The 20,818-nt window shown below is 46.1% G+C and overlaps 1 protein-coding gene across 3 annotated transcripts in view; it reads left to right on the top strand.

Annotated features, from left to right (window-relative positions):
* SRBD1 (S1 RNA binding domain 1) overlaps positions 1 to 20,818 on the top strand; it is a 268,478-nt gene that overhangs the window by 39,577 nt on the left and 208,083 nt on the right. For all 3 annotated transcript variants that reach the window (XM_069768624.1, XM_069768625.1, XM_069768626.1), the window contains 7 exons: positions 1,520 to 1,593; positions 4,081 to 4,219; positions 4,697 to 4,801; positions 5,449 to 5,790; positions 7,539 to 7,705; positions 18,299 to 18,416; positions 18,496 to 18,634. In XM_069768624.1, the coding sequence (XP_069624725.1) occupies positions 1,520 to 1,593; positions 4,081 to 4,219; positions 4,697 to 4,801; positions 5,449 to 5,790; positions 7,539 to 7,705; positions 18,299 to 18,416; positions 18,496 to 18,634 (1,084 nt within the window). The remainder of the gene's footprint in view (positions 1 to 1,519; positions 1,594 to 4,080; positions 4,220 to 4,696; positions 4,802 to 5,448; positions 5,791 to 7,538; positions 7,706 to 18,298; positions 18,417 to 18,495; positions 18,635 to 20,818) is intronic.

Here is a 20,818-nt window from a genome sequence, read left to right as displayed (position 1 = left end):
TGTGTCCAGCCTTCTGCCCCCCGTGTCCAGCGGCCTTCTGCCCCCCGTGTCCAGCGGCCTACTGCCCCCTCTGTGTCCAGCCTTCTGCCCCCCGTGTCCAGCTTTACTGCCCCCCTGTGTCCAGCGGCCTTCTGCCCCCTCTGTGTCTAGCCTTCTGTCTCCCCCCCCGGATCTCCGCTCTCAATAGAAAAAAAAAGAAAGTTCTGCTTACCTGCCGCGCTCCTGATCTCTCCACGCAGCTGCACTGTGCACTCGCTGGCGACTGACAATGACGTCAGACGCCGGCGACCTGCACGCTGCGGCTGGCGGCTGTTAACTATTGACGTGCGGGCGCGGGCCCGCATGTTAATAGCGTACAGCTGTAGCGCCGGCCGCCGCTAAGGGCCCGGTTCAGCCTGCGGCTGCCGGTAGGGGCCCGGTGAGCAGGTAAGAGGGGGCCCGATGCGGGCCCCCTCTGCTCACCGGGCCCCATACGCCAGTCACGGCTGTAATGCCCTGATGGCGGCCCTGTGCTGTCCCCCTTGTCTGCTGTCTCTCTCCTTCCTGTGCTGTGTTCTCCCCTCATGTGCTGTCCCATTTGAGCTGTCTCCCCCCTGTGCTCTGTCTCTCTCACCCCTGTGCACTCACTCTCTCTCTCCCCATCTGCTGTCTTCTCCTCTCATATCATCTCTTCTTTGACCTGTGTAATACTGACATTACATCAGGAGATCGCAGAGGATACATTTTGTGAGGTAAAATATTGTTTAAAAACAGTCAGTGAAATATTTTACCTCACAAAATTAATCCACTGTGATCTCCTGCTGTAATGTCAGTATTATCTTTTGCTTCCTCCCCTGCCCAGGAGATGTTGTATGCTCCGTACACGGTCAGACACAGACAATTTTTAAAATTAACTTTCGTTTATGGAAAAACCCCTTTAATGTGACCGGCTTCCTCTGAGGCGGCGTACGGCGTATACAGTGTGTGTGTGTGAGGTGCGATGGTGTTCCGCTGGTGGTACCGCGCAAGAGGCTGGTACCACCAGCAGTTTCCATATTGAGACACCCATCACTTGGGTGTCCCAATATGGAGGTCGGTGAACTTTCACCGGTTGGAATTCTGGGATCCGGACATATCTGGACGGAACAAGATGTGAAGACATTACAAGGTAAGTATATATTAAGATAACGTCCTGCCCCATCTCCGTACTTTGCTATACAGAATGATTGCAGTGAGTGGGATCAGTACCCTGGTGTTGAGCTGATTGCGGGGGGCTCGGAGCATCGGGCAAATGACGTTCAGATGATGGGATGAGTCAGCCAGAATGAAAACTGCTTTTATAGACCTCCATGTGCCCTAGTAATGACGCATAGGTTGGGAATTTGTTTTATGAGGTCACCCCTTTTTTTGGTATCTGGATATGAGCGCCTTTATAGGCATCTAGAATGCAGCCCGGTGCTGTCCGGGGCGAGGCAAAATCTCTGCCTGCGCCGGTCCCAGGCATCGGTGATAACCCACGGTTCACCTTTCTGTCTCTTAGATGTCTGAATTTCCGAAAAGACCAAGAAAAACGACCATGGCCCCTAAGCCGGAGCTTTCTTTTCTGAGTGGAATGTGAGTATTACAAACAAGATGTACAATAACAAATTGTATTGTGGTACCGTGTTAGCCAGAAAAATCGATGTGAATACTTTTCTGCCCAATGATGACAGAAGTATTCTAGGAGTGATACCTTTATTGGCTAACCAGAAAATATGTTTGCAAGCTTTCAGAGCACAGAGGCTCCTTCTTCAGGCAAGATAACAAATAACTTCTGCTTGTCAGAAGTGTCCTCTTATCACCATCAGTGACTGGCACATTCCCCTGTAGGGGTACCGTCACACTATAACATTTCGATCGCTACGACGGTACGATTCGTGACGTTCCAGCGATATCGTTACGATATCGCTGTGTCTGACACGCAGCAGCGATCAGGGATCCTGCTGAGAATCGTACGTCGTAGCAGATCGTTTAGAACTTTCTTTCATCGCTGGATCTCCCGCTGTCATCGCTAGATCGGTGTGTGTGACACCGATCTAGCGATCTAGCGATGCGATCCAGCGATGCGTTCGCTTGTAACCAGGGTAAACATCGGGTAACTAAGCGCAGGACCGCGCTTAGTTACCCGATGTTTACCCTGGTTACAAGCGTTAAACTAAAAAAAAACAAACAGCACATACTTACATTCTGGTGTCCGTCAGGTCCCTTGCCGTCTCTGCTTCCCGCACTGTGACTGCCGGCCGTAAAGTGAAAGCAGAGCACAGCGGCTGTGCTTTCACTTTCACTTTACGGCCGGCAGTCACTGAGTGCGGGAAGCAGACTGCAAGGGACCTGACGGACACCAGAATGTAAGTATGTGCTGTTTGTTTTTTTTTAGTTTAACGCTTGTAACCAGGGTAAACATCGGGTAACTAAGCGCGGTCCTACGCTTAGTTACCCGATGTTTACCCTGGTTACCCAGGGACCTCGGCATCGTTGGTCGCTGGAGAGCTGTCTGTGTGACAGCTCTTCAGCGACCACACTACGATTTACCTACGATCACGGCCAGGTCATATCGCTGGTCGTGATCGTAGGTAAATCGTATAGTGTGACGGTACCCTAACAGTAAAAAATGCAAAACGTGTACCCACATATTACCGACAGATATAGTCCGTGTACCAAACACAAATCAGGACTATAAGGTCACGGGTTCCTTTTCTTGTACATCCTCCAACGTGGTGACATGATACAATGTACTAGGTGCCCTGGAAGTATCTATATAGGGGAAACTATGCAAAGACTACAAACTAGGATGAATCTACACAGACACACAATCAGGAATGAAGTGGACACACACTAATGAATATGTTTAATTCGTTGACACTAGGACTCAATTTAACACCTGGATCACTACATGGATACAATTCACACCTCCACCTGACGGACTCCAGATAACATTGTTCCCACTGCCTCTCCATTTGTAAAGGTACCTTCACACATAACGATATTGTTAACGATATCGTTGCTATTTGTGACGTAGCAACGATATCGTTAATGAAATCGTTATGTGTGACAGCGACCAACGATCAGGCCCCTGCTGGGAGATCGTTGGTCGCTGAATAAAGTCCAGAACTTTATTTCGTCGCTGGACTCCCTGGAGACATCGCTGGATCGGCGTGTGTGACACCGATCCAGCGATGTCTTCACTGGTAACCAGGGTAAACATCGGGTAACTAAGCGCAGGGCCGCGCTTAGTAACCCGATGTTTACCCTGGTTACCATGCTAAAAGTAAAAAAAAACAAACAGTACATACTTACCTACAGCTGTCTGTCCTCCAGCGCTGCGCTCTGCACTCCTCCTGTACTGGCTGTGAGCCGGAAAGCAGAGCGGTGACGTCACCGCTCTGCTTTCCGGCTCCCAGACAGTACAGGAGGAGAGCAGAGAAGCAGAGCGCAGCGCTGGAGGACAGACAGCGGTAGGTAAGTATGTAGTGTTTGTTTTTTTTTACTTTTAGCATGGTAACCAGGGTAAACATCGGGTTACTAAGCGCGGCCCTGCGCTTAGTTACCCGATGTTTACCCTGGTTACCGGCATCGTTGGTCGCTGGAGAGCGGTCTGTGTGACAGCTCTCCAGCGACCAAACAGCGACGCTGCAGCGATTCGGATCGTTGTCGGTATCGCTGCAGCGTCGCTAAATGTGAAGGGGCCTTAAGAAAATGCCTAATTTGATTATCTTGGCTTATGTATGGACTCATCACACTTCCCACCCCCCTAACAAATATCCTGCTGTACTATTCTTTAAATGTTGTGCTTTTTCCTATTAATCTATTTGTTATCCTGCCTGAAGAAGGAGCCTCTGTGCTCTGAAAGCTGCAAACATATTATTTTCTGGTTAACCAATAAAGGTATCACTCCTAGAATACTTCTGTCATCATTGGGCAGAAAAGTATTCACATAAACTTTAAAAAAAAAAAGGTTTTACATGTGCCAAAATCCATAATCAAACCATCCAATGTAGAATTATTTTTTTCTTCTTTTGATGAAAGGTGCAATGTTTTATTTTTTATTTTTTGTTTAATTAGGTCAGATTCGGAAGAAGATCTGTCTGTAGAGGAGGACGAATGGATGCCAGAGAAAAAAGTCCCCAAAAAACGACAAACCACAGCTGTAAAGAAATCTGCTGCAAAGCCAAAAACTGCCGCTGCCCCCAAACCAAGAAAGGTGGGTCTTGTGACTGGTGGGTTCAACCAAGAATGTCTGCAACTGTCCCTCTACTCTAAATAATGGTTGCATAAAAGCATATACTCCAAAGAATCCCTAGCTAAATCAATATCGTGAAACTTTCTACCACGTGTGAATCATCCTGAAGTCTACCATAAAGAGGGGTCTAAAATCCAATTTATATCTATTTTTTACACAGCATCCCTTCAACACATCCAAAGCCACCTTCACTGGGAGGTTATCTATAAAGTTTTATAAAACTTCCATTAAACTCAAATAAAAGTTTGACTTCAGCAAGCTCCCCCTAGTGGTGGCTGCTACAAAGCACTTAACTATCAGACATCTAGGGCATCTCTGGGTGGAATGCCCCTTTAAATGGTATAGTTTTCATAAGTGAGCTCCATGCAACAACTTTTTACAACCATATATATATTTTTTTAATTATTTTTTTCTCTTTTCCTATGCTTTTTGCTGTAGGTCCCTGCAAGAAAAAACGCCAAGGCATCCAGCGCTGCAGAAGAAGCAAGGGGTACTCCTCAGGAAAATGAAATAAACATGTCAAAACTGTCCAGCAAACAGGAGGTACAATATTTCCTAATTTATGGTCAGACACAGCTAAACAAGCAGGGCTGCAGAGTAAAAAAAATCATGGTGATAGGGAAGCAACTTGAGTATAGAGGCAAGAGACAAAAATTGGATTTTGAGCATTGGATTTTTAAAGGGATTTTTTTTTAAAGAAAAGTGGCTAGAGGGATTAGTTAAAAATTAAAAATAAAACAAATAATAAAAAAGTTTTGCTCTGGTGGTCTCTGCAAGGATCGGAAGTGATAACATCCCATCCATTCTGAGGCCACGGATTGGCTGTAGGATCTGATGGCCGTTGGGTGTGTTGGTACCCCACTAGAGGTCAGTACGTCCCGCCCAATCTGTGGCCTTAGGTAGCTAACTAGATGAGACATCACCACTTCTGGTCCTGGTGGAGACCACCAGACTGGTGGCGCTGGGGCTCCAGGAGATTAAGGGTAACTAATTGTTTTTTGTTTTTTGTTTAATTTTTCCAATATTTCTTTTTCCACTAGCCACATAATAAAAGGTTATGCAAAACCCCATTATATCTAAACTTTACATGCACCTTAAACCAGATTCTTTCTCCTGGGTGAGGTATAATGATACGAGAGACGACAGGAGTTTTCAACACTTTTTTTTTCCGTTATTTTCTTTTTTTACAGACAATATCTATTGATAGACCTATCAAAAAAGAAATATTAAGTCCAAAAAGCCCCAAAAAGAAGATGGCTAATCCTGCGCAGCTGCTTCCGGTAAAGACAGAGCGGAGGAGTGTCGGCATTGTAGATTTCCCGTCTACTAGCGGCCTGGACATGGGAGCGAAAGTGAAGAATGAGTTTCCATCTAGGGAGGAGGAAGAAGAGCCGCCTGATGACTTCACTTTCGGTGGTCCGCCGCTGAAGAAAATGAGAACGTCTTCTGACCCTGCTGGGAAGCCGGTGAAGTATAAGGCGAAGGGTTCTGCCGCCTCTGAAAGCAGTGACATGAACTGGAACATTGTCGAGGTAAGAGCCGGATGGGTTTGGGTAGGAAGAAACTTGTGACTTTACGTTTGTCTTAAAACTACAGCTCCCAGCATGCCCCGATTGTAGTTCTACGACAGACACTTCTCTCCTGATAGTGATTTAGCTGGCAATCATGTTGTACCGATAATGGGCCCTAAGCGGTTATTATTGCACTTGGGCCCAAAGGGAACCCAAAAGGTCCTTTTTTTTCCACCGATGCCAAACAATTACCAAAGAGATAAAAGCTCCGATGTTCTAAAACATCCCGGTGTAGTAAAGCAGCTGAAGGAGTGGGATGATGGCTGCCAGACACATACAGAAGGCAGAAGCGGTTTATTACCATCTTTGCCTTCCTGATTATTGCTAAAGAGGTTCTTTGTATGCAGCACTAGGAAATGCTAACAGTACCTCCTCCTCTGGACCCAGCGCATGTGATGGCTGGGTATATGCAGAGAGTAGGAGCTGCGGGGTCCTAGGAGACTCAGTTAGCTCTGCTATGCAGCCAGGAGGCTTTGCCCCATGAAGCTTGGGTTAATGTACCATGGAAAATGAAGTATAAAAAAAAGAAGTAATTTAAAGGGAACCTGTCGCCCCCAAAATCGAAGATGAGCTTAGCCCACCGGCATCAGGGGCTTATCTACAGCATTCTGTAATGCTGTAGATAAGCCCCCGATGTATCCTGAAAGATGAAAAAGAGGTTAGATTATACTCGCCCAGGGGCGGTCCCGCTGCTGTCCGGTCCGATGGGTGTCGCGGTTCGGGGCCTCCCATCTTCTTACGATGACGTCCTCTTCTTCAGAATGTAGATAAGCCCCTGATGCCGGTGGGCTTAGCTCATCTTCGATTTTGGGGGTGACAGGTTCTGTTTAATGTTGAAAGGTCTGTATGACTTTATGGGGAATACAATATGTAAAATAAATAAAAATTACGTTACATTTGTACATAAAAAGCAGGAAAAAAAATAAAAAAATGCTTCCAATCCAAATTGCTGTTACAATTCCTTTATTTTCCCACTGATATTGTAAAAGAAGCGAGTATGAACATAACATAGGTAGTATGATACATTAATGGAAAAAAAAAAAAAAAATTATGTGAATATATACGAAGAACTTTTTTTTTATAAGTCTTTAAACTGATTGTTTAGAAAAAAAACAAACAAGAAAACAAAATGTGCTTTGTCAGGAGTGTGTGTGTGTGTGTGGGGGTAAGGCCTTGAACTGTGGATAGGTGATAACTTATTTTCACCAGACAGCCCCTTTACTGATGGGTAATGCCACATAGCACAAAAAATAGATAAATGGGCAGTAAATGTAGTGTAAAGGTCTTGTCACAGTCCGTATGGCGTGTCCCATTGGAGATTTTTCCAGGTTTTAGATCCGTTGCAGAACGGAGAACACGGATAGGGTGATAGAAAGAGATGAGGGAGGAAAAGTAGGGTGGTTCAGAACTGTGGAGAAATTTGTGGGTGAGAGCGATAAGTTTATATTGGACTCTGTAGCGGATGGGTAACCAGTGCAAGGACTGGCACAGGGTGGAGGCATCGTTGTAGCAGCTGGACAGAAATTTGACTGTATCGGCACAATGGAGAATAAAATGACGCTTTCTTTGGCCTTCGTCGAGTCGGTGGGGCCTATGGATACAGAAATGATGTACATGTTTATCTATGTTGCATCAGGAAAGTATCCAAAATGTTTTTGCAAGTTGTGAATGTAATATTTCCTCATCCTGGAATATTCTCCCGTTTTTAGGTTTTATCAGAGAGGACCAATGTTGAATCCTGGGTTTGCTCCAACCTCATTCAGCTCTTCCAGGATGACAACACCATACCCTTCATCGCTCGCTACAGGAAGGAGCTCATAAACAATCTTGATGCAGACACCTTGAGAGAAGTTCAACAAGGCTTAGAGGAATTGCGGTGAGATCACAGCATGATGACTGTTTGGATTTCCCAGAGCGTTAAAGCGGATCTGTCAACATTGCATGTTGCTCTATTTAAAGGGGTTGTCCAGCATTACGTTACAAGTCTGCAGTCACTCTGTGTAACTGTAGACTTGTGAATCCTCACATTGCGTGCACTTTGAGAATTCTTCTCCAGTGTTGGACGGTCATGTGACTGCAAGTAAGCGATTTGCATACGCTCAGCCACATTCTGACTAGACTTGTGCAGTCTTGCTCAGTACACACGTCTAGTCGGGATGTGACTGCATGTATGGAAATCACATACTTGTGATCACGCGCCTGCCTGCTCCTGGCGCCAACACTGAAGAATCCTTGCAGTGCTCGCAGTGTGATTATTCACAAGTCTGCTGTCGCATAACGTGATTGCAGACTTGTAACCCAAGGCTGGGCAACCCCTTTAAGAGGAGAATATTGTAGGGACAGGTCACTTTGCACTGTATATCCAATATAGAGCTTTGCTATTAAAGCCAAGCACAGATTACAGTGCACTCTATGGTCCTGACTCATTAGATTTCTCCATTCTGGCATAAAACTGTTTCAAATGTTGTAAAATGTTTGCAAAAACTATTTGCCACTTTTTGGCTTTTTTTTTTTTTTGCATCGCCGAGCACAACCGACCGTTTCATCATGATTTACTCTACAGAAGCAGCATAAAGCTATATATAAAAATGTGCGTGTGTGTATGTATCAGCAACCAATCACTAAGCATGTGTCTATCAGCCACGCCCACTCCACATAGCAACCAATCACTAAGCATCTTTCATTTCACCAGAGTTGTTTATAAGAAGCTGAGCTGTGATTGGTTGCTATGAGCAACAGTTTTCTATGGTGTTATCGTCCTTCTGTAAAGCTGGAAATAACACAATTTATTACCGACACAGACCACCCTCTGCCATAGACTGCAGGGGGAGCCCAGTATCACACAGGATAGGATTATATACACAGCTCAGCAGACAGTCTCACGCAGGACAGAATTAGATACACAGCTCAGCAGCCGGTATCACACAGGATAGGATTAGATACACAGCTCAGCAACAGGATGTGCCAAAGGATAGGACCTTTTCATTCCAAGAATTCCTCTCATTCCATCTGATTTGCCTTTTGATTTTAAACGCCTCCAGTTTCCACTTCGACTGGCGTTTGCAGTGTCCATTAACAAGGCTCAGGGACAGTCCTTGAAAGTAGTAGGGATCGACTTGCATTCTCCATGCTTTTCTCATGGACAACTTTACGTGGCCTGTTCAAGAGTTGGAACTGCCAAAAATCTGTTCGTCTTTGCACCGGAAGGAAAAAAACAAAAATGTTGTTTATCCAAAAGGCTCTTGAATGAGTTGAAAATAAAATACTATCAATACTTAGGTAGTCGTTTAGTTAATTTGTGTTGCAAATCTGTAGTGTTGAGTATATGATGTGAGACGTTTTTATGTGCAACATAATCATTGTAATTTGTTATAACAAACCACAGTTAGTTACTATGCCCAGCTAGTTATATATATATATATATAACTATATTATATATATAATAAAACTATATTAATACCGTATAATAACTATATTATATATATATATATATATAATAAATATAATATATATATATAATAAAACGCATAATAAATTTGGCGCATCTTACTCCTGTACACTCTTCACCAAGATTGGGGTACAAAAAAACAGTCTTGATGAATAGGGTCCTTTAAAGGGGTCAACGTATAGACAGACAGCGGACCACCTCGTGTTGTAATGGGCAGTCTGCCAGCCAGAGCAGGAAATGGAGCTGCAAAATTCCAGACCAGAATGAATAGTGACCTAGCAATAGAGGAGTAATAGGAAGTTATATAGCTTATTATTTTAACCCCTTACCGCCAATATAAATTACTTCCTGTGTGGATCTATTTAGCGGGTGCAGGAGCTGAGCCCGTTCAATACGTCTGCCTCTTAACAGCTGAGAACTGGCTCACTGCTGTTTAATCATTTGGACGCCACTGTCAATCTCTGACCGCAGTATTTAAATGGACTGCAATCACAGGGTGCTGATGGGATGCTATGGCCACGGAGAACCTGATGAAGGCCCCCATCACTGCCGTCTTGGCTTCCTATGTGTATGACCTCATAGTGAATTTCACTAGATACTGCAATACTATGAGAATTCGGTATATAGTACAAGCCATTAAGTTATTCTCAAGTCCCCTAGGAGAATTAAAAAAATAAAATAAAGTAAGAATTAAAAAAAAATAAAACTTTCAAAAATATTAAAAGGCGTAACCCATCTCCAAGACCCTATCCCAATATGTAGTAATGTAGTAGGTGTAATAATAATAATAAATACCATGGAAACCTACAGAAAGAACCTGAAGACCTACCTCTTCCGACAAGCCTACAACCTGCAGTAACCACCGATCCACCAAACCGCTGCATGACCAGCTCTACCCTCGCCTACTGTATCCTCACCCATCCCTTGTAGATTGTGAGCCCCCGCGGGCAGGGTCCTCTCTCCTCCTGTACCAGTTGTGACTTGTATTGTCTAAGATTACTCTACTTGTTTTTATTATGAATACCCCTCCTCACATGTAAAGCGCCATGGAATAAATGGCGCTATAATAATAAATAATAATAACAAATACCTCCAATTAGAAATGTACCGTAGTATAGTTCTTCTGATTTGCTATTTCACAATCCCTATGTGCAGGGCATTGCAGTAGCTTAGGTATCCATGGTTATGGCCATTAACACATCTAACTGTCACTATGTGAGCGGTCGTAACCATGGATACCTATGCTACTGCAATGCCCTGCACATGGGGAAAGCAACATAGCGAATCAGAAGAACTATACTACATTTCTAATTGGAGGAACTTGCTCATATTATTATTAATAATAATAATAATAATAATAATAATATTACACCTACTACATATTTGGGATAAGATCTTGGAGATGAGAATAACCCCTGATTCATAAAGACCTACAATGTTGTCAAGCGATCTTAAAGAATCAGATGTGTTTGAATAACGACATGCGCCACATATGTCACTCCAGTCAGGGAATAGGGTCCAAAATCTGCCGCTTTTTCTGATACAAAAATGAAAAGAAAAAAAAAAAAACATATTTGGCATTACACCATCTGTAAAAGTGCAATGTATAAAAAAAAAAAAAAAAAAATTTAAAGCCACAAAGAAAAAATAAAGATGACCGAATTGCCTGTTTTTGTCTATCACCGCACTTCTCCCAAAAAATGTAATACAAAGTGATCAAAACATCATATGTATATCAATATGGTATCAAGAAATCCATCCGCTCGCCATGCAAGAAAATGTTAGAGGTCTCAGAAAAAATTTCTTTTTTGTACAAAGTTCTTATTTTTTTTAAAACCACTAAAATATAAAGAAAAAAAAAGGGTGGTCGCCATCTTTGTAATGTCATGAAAGAAGTGATCTTTTTTACTATATACTGCGGTACTGAAGCATTGCACTTGTGATCAAACAGGCTTGCGGACTAAAAAAAATAAGCGAAAAGTAATAAAAACAAAACGTTTGTACAAATATCACAAAATTAAAACAAAGTATAAGTGTTAGAATCCAAAAAAAATAACAACCATATTTATCACCATATTTGTGAAAGTTCAATTTAAAAAAAAAAATAAAATAATGTACAAATAAAATTAGTTTATACCGTAAACAGCATAAAGGAAAAAAAAAAAAGATGCCAAAGTTGCCTTTTTTTTTGGTGTCCACACCTAAAAAATGTAATAAAAAGGTTGTGTGAACCGCAAACTGGAAGCAATAGAAACTATAGCTCGACAAACAAAAAGAAAGGCTTCATACAGCTTTATAGTTAGAAAATGATGGTTCTCAAAATTCTTAAAGCAAATCTGTCAAAAGGTTTTGCCAGCAGTATGATGTAGGGACAGACACCCTGATTCGAACGATGTATCATTTAGCTTACTGAGTGAAGCAGTTGTGATAGTCACAGTTTTCTCTGCTGCTCAGAATGCTGAGCTGTGTATAACCCTGCCCACATCACTGGCAGTTTTCTGTCAATATACACCAATCAGTGCTGGGGAGGCGTGGTTGGACCAGGAGGCATGTGACACCTAGTCCTGCAGTGATAATCTCCTGCTGATAAAAGTCGTAGTTACTCACCGATAACGGTGTTTCTCGGAGCCCATGACAGCACTACGGAGAGAGGGGATCCGCCCTTCAGGGACAGGAAACCTACAGATAAAAGGGCGGTACCTCTCCCTCGCATCAGTTGGTTTACAGAGCATCGGAGGACCTCCAGGTTAGTTTACAACAGAGAAAAAATCATATTACAACATTTCTTAAAAGAGGAACCCCGTGCCTATACTCAAACTATATACAGTATATAAATTATATGTAATTAAAGGTGCTCACCGCACACGTGATGGGAGGGAATAAGCGAGTGCTGTCATGGGCTCCGAGAAACACCGTTATCGGTGAGTAACTACGACTTTCTCGGTCTCCCATGACAGCACTACGGAGAGAATTGCAGAGACTAAAGGTACCGTCACACTTAGCGACGCTGCAGCGATACCGACAACGATCCGGATCGCTGCAGCGTCGCTGTTTGGTCGCTGGAGAGCTGTCACACAGACAGCTCTCCAGCGACCAACGATCCCGAGGTCCCCTGTAACCAGGGTAAACATCGGGTAACTAAGCGCAGGGCCGCGCTTAGTAACCCGATGTTTACCCTGGTTACCATCGTAAAAAAACAAACAGTACATACTTACATTCAGCTGTCTGTCCCTTGCCGTCTGGTTCCTGCACTGACTGCTGGCCGTAAAGTGAAAGTGAAAGCACAGCACAGCGGTGAGTCACACAGCGGTGACTCACCGCTGTGGCTGTGCTCTGCTTTCACTTTACGGCCAGCAGTCAGTGCAGGAACCAGACGGCAAGGGACAGACAGCTGAATGTAAGTATGTACTGTTTGTTTTTTTACGCTGGTAACCAGGGTAAACATCGGGTTACTAAGCGCGGCCCTGCGCTTAGTTACCCGATGTTTACCCTGGTTACCAGTGAAGACATCGCTGAATCGGTGTCACACACGCCGATTCAGCGATGTCTACGGGGAGTCCAGCGATGAAATAAAGTTCTGGACTTTCTTCCCCGACCAGCGATCTCCCAGCAGGGGCCTGATCGCTGCTGCCTGTCACACTGGACGATATCGCTAGCGAGGACGCTGCAACGTCACGGATCGCTAGCGATATCATCTAGTGTGACAGTACCTTAAGCTTAGGGAGGGACCACCGCCTCGAGAACCCTTCGTCCGAAGGTTAAGTCAGACACAGAGGCTAGATTTAATCTATAGTGTCTAAAAAAGGTCGATGGTGATGACCAGGTGGCCGCTTTACAGATTTGCTCTATTGATACCTCTGACCTCTCAGCCCATGAGGTAGCTACTGCTCTTGTGGAATGTGCTCTTATACCATCTGGGATCTCATTCCCCGAGGATGAATATGCCAAGACTATCGCCTCCTTTATCCACCTCGCCAAAGTACCCTTGGATGCCCGAAATCCTTTTCTGGGACCCTGGAAACAGACAAACAGAGAGCCTTCCTTCCTATACTCTCTGGTGGAATCTAAGTATTGGATTAGGCACCTTCTGACGTCTAGATTATGGAAGTTTTGCTCTCTCATTTTTTGGGTTTGGACAAAAGGATGGCAGGGAGACTTCTTGTGACCTATGGAATTTTGATGCCACTTTTGGCAAATAGGCCGGGTCAGGTCTAAGAGTGACTCTATCATCTAATATTTTAGTGAAGGGTGGATTAGAGGATAAGGCTTGAATGTCACTTATTCTGCGTGCGGATGTTAACGCTACCAAGAGAATGGTTTTAAGTGATAGAGTTTTAATGGAAATCGTCTCTATGGGTTCGAATGGAGGACTCGTTAATGCTGAGAGGACTAAATTTAAGTCCCATGAGGGCACTTTCTGAGCGACTAATGGCTTTGATCTTGTCACCGCCTTAACGAATCTAATTATCCATGGGTTGGCTGCAATATTATGGTTATAGAGTGCTCCTAGAGCTGCTATTTGTACTTTAAGAGTACTAACCGACAACCCCTGTTCCAGACCTTTTTGTAGGAACTCCAGTATTTTAGGAATTGAGGGCCCATCTTGGACTTTTACTTTGGAGACGGCCAGAAATTTTTTCCAAGTTTTCCCATATATTTTAGTAGTGATGGGTTTTCTACTTTTTAACAACGTGGTAACTAAATTATCCGAGAAACCTCTTTCTTTTAATAGTCCCCGTTCAAAAACCAGGCTGTCAAATGTAAGTTCGATTCCTGTGGGTGGAAGATCGGCCCTTGATGTAGAAGGTCTGGTATATTCGGCAGGACCCATGGGTCCGAGACCGAAAGCATCCTCAGCCAGGAGAACCACGTCCTTTTTGGCCAGAACGGGGCTATGAGGATCATTTTCGTTTTGATCTCTCTGACTTTCCGAATGACTGCCGGGATCAGAATAGTTGGAGGAAAGGCATAAGTTAATTTTTGAGTCCACGGAATCATAAAGGCATCTAGAGCCTGTGGATTCCCTATCGGGTTCAACGAGCAGAATTTTTTCACCTTTTTGTTTTTGTAATTGGCGAATAGATCTATTGTCGGTGCTCCCCACATTTTTGTGATCTGATCGTAGATGGAATGGTTTAGGGACCACTCTCCTTGTTTTAACAGCGATCGACTCAGGTAATCTGCTCTCTCGTTGTTTGAACCCTGAATGTGTAGCGCAGAGAGGGATAGTAGATTTTCTTCTGCAAGGTTGAAAATTTTGGCTGAAGAACTCATGAGTGCCTGAGACCTTGTTCCTCCCTGGTGGTTTATATACGCTACAGTCACTTTGTTGTCTGAAAAAATTCGGACATGATGTCCCTGAATATAGGCCAGAAAAGAAAGAAGAGCCTGAAGCACTGCCCAAAGTTCTTTTTGGTTTGAGGATGCTGATATTTCCTGAACTGACCAGGTTCCCTGGGCCACTCTGTCCCCCATATGAGCCCCCCACCCTGTGGGACTCGCATCGGTTGTTATCACCCGGGATATTTGTGTCACCCAAGGAACTCCCTTTGATAAGTTTTGGCTCTCTGCCCACCAACGAAGGGAATGAATAACTGAGGAACTCAGGGTGATTTGACTTTCCAATTTGTCTTTTAGTATTGACTGCCATTCGAGTACATGCCACTGAAGTTCTCTTGTGTGGAACTGTGCATAGGGTATCGCTGGTAGGCATGAGGACAGAGAGCCTAGTAGTGACATTGCTCTCCTTAGAGTCATGGAAGGATGGTGAAAGGTTCGCGCTATCATGGCTGATATGTTGTCTTTTTTGGGGTTTGGAAGTCGGCATTCTTGTACTCGGGAGTCTAATGTCAGACCTAGGAACTCCTGTACTTGACAGGGTTCCAACTTTGATTTTTTTAAGTTTATGAGCCACCCCAAGTCCGTCAAGATAGTCATTACCCGGTCCCTCTGTTCTTTGCAACTTTGGGCCGAGTTGCTTACGATGAGAAAGTCGTCTAGGTAAGGGACTATTAATATATTTTGTTCCCTTATGTGGGCCATCATTTCCGCTATTACCTTCGTGAATATTCGAGGGGCTATAGAGATTCCGAACGGAAGAGCTCTGTACTGAAAAAATCTTAATTGTCCTTTTATGGGAACTGCCAATCTCAGGAATTTTTGAGACTGATTGTGGATGGGCACATGATAATATGCATCGGTTAGATCTATCACGACCATGTAGCAATTTGGAAACAGGATTTTTATGGTGGACTTTATTGTTTCCATTTTGAATTTGTAATTTTTTACGTATTTGTTCAGGTTTTTTAGATTTATAATGGTCCGAAAGGACCCGTCGGGTTTTGGTACTAAAAAAAGAGGGGAGAAAAACCCTTCTCCTACTTCCTGAGGAGGGATTTCTTGAATTACAGATTTTTGCAGTAGGGAAATGATTTCTTTCTCTAAAGCTGCTTGTTCTGCCACTGAAGATCTTATTTTTGTTTCTATGTACTTCCGGGGAGGAAAAGAAATAAACTCTATTTTTAGACCGTACTGTATGATGTTTAGAATCCAGGTGTTGTTGGATATTTTCTCCCAGGCGGGAAGGAAAGATGTGAGTCTTCCCCCTACCGGCACAATGTCATTTGGCGGGTTTTTTGTCACGAGAGGTGTTGCCAAAGAGGTAACCTCTATCCCTTCTCCTGCCTTCTTCCCATTTATTCTGCTCCCTGGGGGGTCTGCGGCGGAAAAATCTCCGATTCCGAAAGGACTGCCTGAATGGGGCTGGGCCCAAATTTGGAAACCCTTTCTTTTTGTCTCCTGCTTTTTGGAGAATGTCATCCAGGGTCTCTCCAAACAGAAAATTTCCTTCACACGGAATAGAACATAGCTTCAGCTTTGTCTGGAGATCCCCAGGCCAGCTTTTGAGCCATAAGGTTCTTCTGGCTGCATTGGAGAGAGCAGCGGCCTTAGATGTTAACCGTACGGAGTCTGCCGAGGAGTCCGCCAGGAATGCTGCTGCTGCTCTGATTGCAGGGATAGAATCCAGTAATTTATTCCTGGGTAGCCCGTCTCTAATTTGACTCTCTAATTGATCGATCCATACCATCAGAGATCTGGAGGTGCAGGTAGCCGCAACAGTAGGCCTCAAGCTACCCCCAGCCGACTCCCATGCCCCTTTAAGAAATGTGTCTGCTTTTTTATCTAAAGGGTATTTGAGGGTACCCATGTCCTCGAACGGGAGCGCAAATTTTTTCGAGGCTTTTGCCACCGCTACATCCAACTTTGGTGCCTTATCCCAGGAAGTGGATGCGTCATCATCGAAGGGATATTTTCTTTTAAGCGAGGGCACTGAAGAGTTTCTCCTATCAGGTTTTTCCCATTCTTTTTTAATTAGGGATTGGACATTGGGATTTAAAGGGAAGGTTTTCCGTTTTTTTTGTCCCAAGCCACCAAACATAACGTCTTGGGCTGTTTTGTCAGGTTTAGGCTCCTCCACCCCCATAGTAGCCCTAACAGCTCTCACTAAGGCATTCACTTCCTCGAGAGGAAAACAATGTCGGCCTGAATCTTCCTCGGAGGAGGATAGGGAGGAGTCAGAATCGTCCGAATCTGCGTCATCAGATGAGGATCGGACAGAGTGGGATTGTACTGTTTCTTTTACTTTATCTTTTCCTTTTTTGGAGGAAGATACAGCATTCTGAACCTCAGATCTAATAATATTTTTTAGCTCTGATGCAAAGTCGGGAGTCTCCTCACATAGCACACGCTGGATGCAGGATTTACAAAGCTTTTTGTCCCAGGCTACTGGTAAAGCTTTGTCACAGATGGGGCAGGATTTGTTTTTCCTTTTCTCCAGCTTCTTCTTTCCCTATTAAGGGAGAAGAGGGAGCCCTATTATAATACATTCACGAAGATCAACTCACCATTCGGACGTGCAGGCAGGTACCGGTTCTGGAGGGGGCCCTGGGTCTGGAATGGAAGGTTCCCGAGGAGGTGAACTAGTCTTCGCAGCAGACCTGCTGCGCTGTGTAGAACGGCTGCTAGACCCACTCCTGGCGCTCTTAGGGTCTGTCTTCTTGTGGTGCTGCTGCCTAGGCTGCAGCTCCTGTGGATCGCTGTCCTCCATGATTTACAGGGAGATGGTGCGACAACTGTGTGTGCACCATCTCCCTATTTGTATTTGGCGCCACCTCCGGCGTTCCCCCGCACTTCCGGTCCTGCGTCACGTCCAGAGAGAAGAGAAGCTACCGCGCATGCGCGCGGCGATGACCCGGAAGTCCTGCCGCATTTCCGGAGCGGCGGCCATCTTAGTACACCCGGAGCGTGCGCTTGTCGGCACAGAAGCTCCGGGTGATCCAGCGCCCCTTCCTCTCTCAGAATCAGCGGCGTTCTCCCTCCGCTCACCCTGAAGAACCCCTCGGTTCCAGCGGTGGCGGCTTCGGGAGCCGGACAAGCCGCGGCAGGAGCCTCCTCGCTGCCGGTACTCGACCGCCCGGTCCCGGTCCATCGGTCTTCATACAGGTACCACCGGAAAGAGGTTCCCTGTTCAGGGACAGGAAACCAACTGATGCGAGGGAGAGGTACCGCCCTTTTATCTGTAGGTTTCCTGTCCCTGAAGGGCGGATCCCCTCTCTCCGTAGTGCTGTCATGGGAGACCGAGAAACACTAATTTTATTGAAACAGCAAAACAGCCTAGTAAGTGACACATCGCTGGAATCAGTGTCTCCGTCCCTACGTCATGCTGCCCTCAGATTACATTTTTTTTTCATCATTTCACCCTACTTGGATTTTTTTCCTGTATTTCGGTATGGGATGTCGCTACAATTCATTCTTTAGCTTTTGAGGGAGGAATAAACCAGGGCACAAAAATAAAAATTGTCCATGGGGGGTAAAGGACATTGGATTATACTTTTTTTTTTTTCTCTTTTTTTAGCCAGTTCATCCCTTTTGTTTTAGTGGAAATGTATAGGAAGTCTCCTCCTCCTTCTTATGTTTCATTAAAATTTAATTCACCCATTTTTTTTATTTCTCTATTATCAGGTCGGTTGCAAAAAAAGCCCACAGTCTGGTAGAAAAACTGAAGAAGGAAGGGAAGCTGCACGCAGGTTTACACACCGCCATGCTGAACTGCAGGAGCATGGATGAAATAGAGCACGTGGTGAGTATCTGCCCGTGTACATGGATGTAGGTCACTGTACAGACAGGACTTCACGCTTCTCTAATTTTTACACCTCTAGTACACGCCGTACAAAACTGGAAGCAAAGGCACCAAAGCCCAGAGAGCCAGGCAACTGGGATTGGAATCTGCAGCCAAAGCGCTGATCGATACCCCGCAGCAACTGAATCTTCACATGTATATAAAACCTAACACAGAAGGTAGGTGCGACATCAGAAATTCCCTACAGAAAATCTATCCGTAAGCTCAACCCCATTAAGCCACAGAGCTATGAAATGTAAATCCATCAACCCCTTTATATTGTCCATCTGTTGCTGCACTCCTGAGAAATTAGCGTTTTCAAATGAGGTGTTAAGTGCTCTGGGCGGGACAAAGCACTTAACAATCCTTTGTCTTTTGCTTGATCTCACTGTCCGATTTCCGTGTCTGAAATCGCACAGACAGTAAGCAATCTATCAAGCAATCTTCGAGAAGCAGAGGATTGTTAAGTGCTTTGCCACGCTTGGAGCACTTAACGCATCATTTGCACAATGAAGAAAACTCTTGTTTACTCGTTAATTAAGCAACAAGTAAAAGGTATAAAGGTGTTAATGGATTTACAATTTCACAGACCTGCATGCCCATATATGTGGTTTAGGTAAGTGCGATCATAGCATTCACACCTATGATATTCCATGCGGCCGTGCACTTGGCAAATTTTTTTCCCAGCTCAAGTGGTCCAAGGAAAGAATCAGTGATATCTAATTTTGATACTATCAGAAATGGGAAATGCACATCTATGGGTCTGTGAAAAGCATCCTAAAGTACTTGGATCACAGATTTTCATGGACTGACAGAAAACATGAAAACTGATTTCACTCTGACCCCCGCTCTATCTCTGCTCCGACCCCGCTCTATCTCTGCTCCGACCCCGCTCTATCTCTGCTCCGACCCCACTCTATCTCTGCTCCGACCCCGCTCTATCTCTGCTCCGACCCCGCTCTATCTCTGCTCCGACCCCGCTCTATCTCTGCTCCGACCCCGCTCTGTCTGGGCTCCGACCCCGCTCTATCTCTGCTCCGACCCCGCTCTATCTCTGCTCCGACCCCGCTCTATCTCTGCTCCGACCCCGCTCTATCTCTGCTCCGACCCCGCTCTATCTCTGCTCCGACCCCGCTCTATCTCTGCTCCGACCCCGCTCTATCTCTGCTCCGACCCCGCTCTGTCTGGGCTCCGACCCCGCTCTGTCTGTCTGGGCTCCGACCCCGCTCTGTCTGTCTGGGCTCCGACCCCGCTCTGTCTGTCTGGGCTCCGACCCCGCTCTGTCTGTCTGGGCTCCGACCCCGCTCTGTCTGTCTGGGCTCCGACCCCGCTCTGTCTGTCTGGGCTCCGACCCCGCTCTGTCTGTCTGGGCTCCGACCCCGCTCTGTCTGTCTGGGCTCCGACCCCGCTCTGTCTGTCTGGGCTCCGACCCCGCTCTGTCTGTCTGGGCTCCGACCCCGCTCTGTCTGTCTGGGCTCCGACCCCGCTCTGTCTGTCTGGGCTCCGACCCCGCTCTGTCTGTCTGGGCTCCGACCCCGCTCTGTCTGTCTGGGCTCCGACCCCGCTCTGTCTGTCTGGGCTCCGACCCCGCTCTGTCTGTCTGGGCTCCGACCCCGCTCTGTCTGTCTGGGCTCCGACCCCGCTCTGTCTGTCTGGGCTCCGACCCCGCTCTGTCTGTCTGGGCTCCGACCCCGCTCTGTCTGTCTGGGCTCCGACCCCGCTCTGTCTGTCTGGGCTCCGACCCCGCTCTGTCTGTCTGGGCTCCGACCCCGCTCTGTCTGTCTGGGCTCCGACCCCGCTCTGTCTGTCTGGGCTCCGACCCCGCTCTGTCTGTCTGGGCTCCGACCCCGCTCTGTCTGTCTGGGCTCCGACCCCGCTCTGTCTGTCTGGGCTCCGACCCCGCTCTGTCTGTCTGGGCTCCGACCCCGCTCTGTCTGTCTGGGCTCCGACCCCGCTCTGTCTGTCTGGGCTCCGACCCCGCTCTGTCTGTCTGGGCTCCGACCCCGCTCTGTCTGTCTGGGCTCCGACCCCGCTCTGTCTGTCTGGGCTCCGACCCCGCTCCGTCTGTCTGGGCTCCGACCCCGCTCTGTCTGTCTGGGCTCCGACCCCGCTCTGTCTGTCTGGGCTCCGACCCCGCTCTGTCTGTCTGGGCTCCGACCCCGCTCTGTCTGTCTGGGCTCCGACCCCGCTCTGTCTGTCTGGGCTCCGACCCCGCTCTGTCTGTCTGGGCTCCGACCCCGCTCTGTCTGTCTGGGCTCCGACCCCGCTCCGTCTGGGCTCCGACCCCTCTCTGACCAAGCTCTTATCCTGCACTGATCATACTCCCATTAGCTTACTCGGACTGTTTTCCTCAGAGAGAAATG

This window comes from Ranitomeya imitator, chromosome 5 (genome assembly GCF_032444005.1).
Source record: "Ranitomeya imitator isolate aRanImi1 chromosome 5, aRanImi1.pri, whole genome shotgun sequence".
In the NCBI taxonomy this organism is placed as follows: domain Eukaryota; kingdom Metazoa; phylum Chordata; class Amphibia; order Anura; family Dendrobatidae; genus Ranitomeya; species Ranitomeya imitator.
Note: the sequence above shows the minus strand (reverse complement) of the source record. Positions and strands in the feature narration are given on the sequence as shown.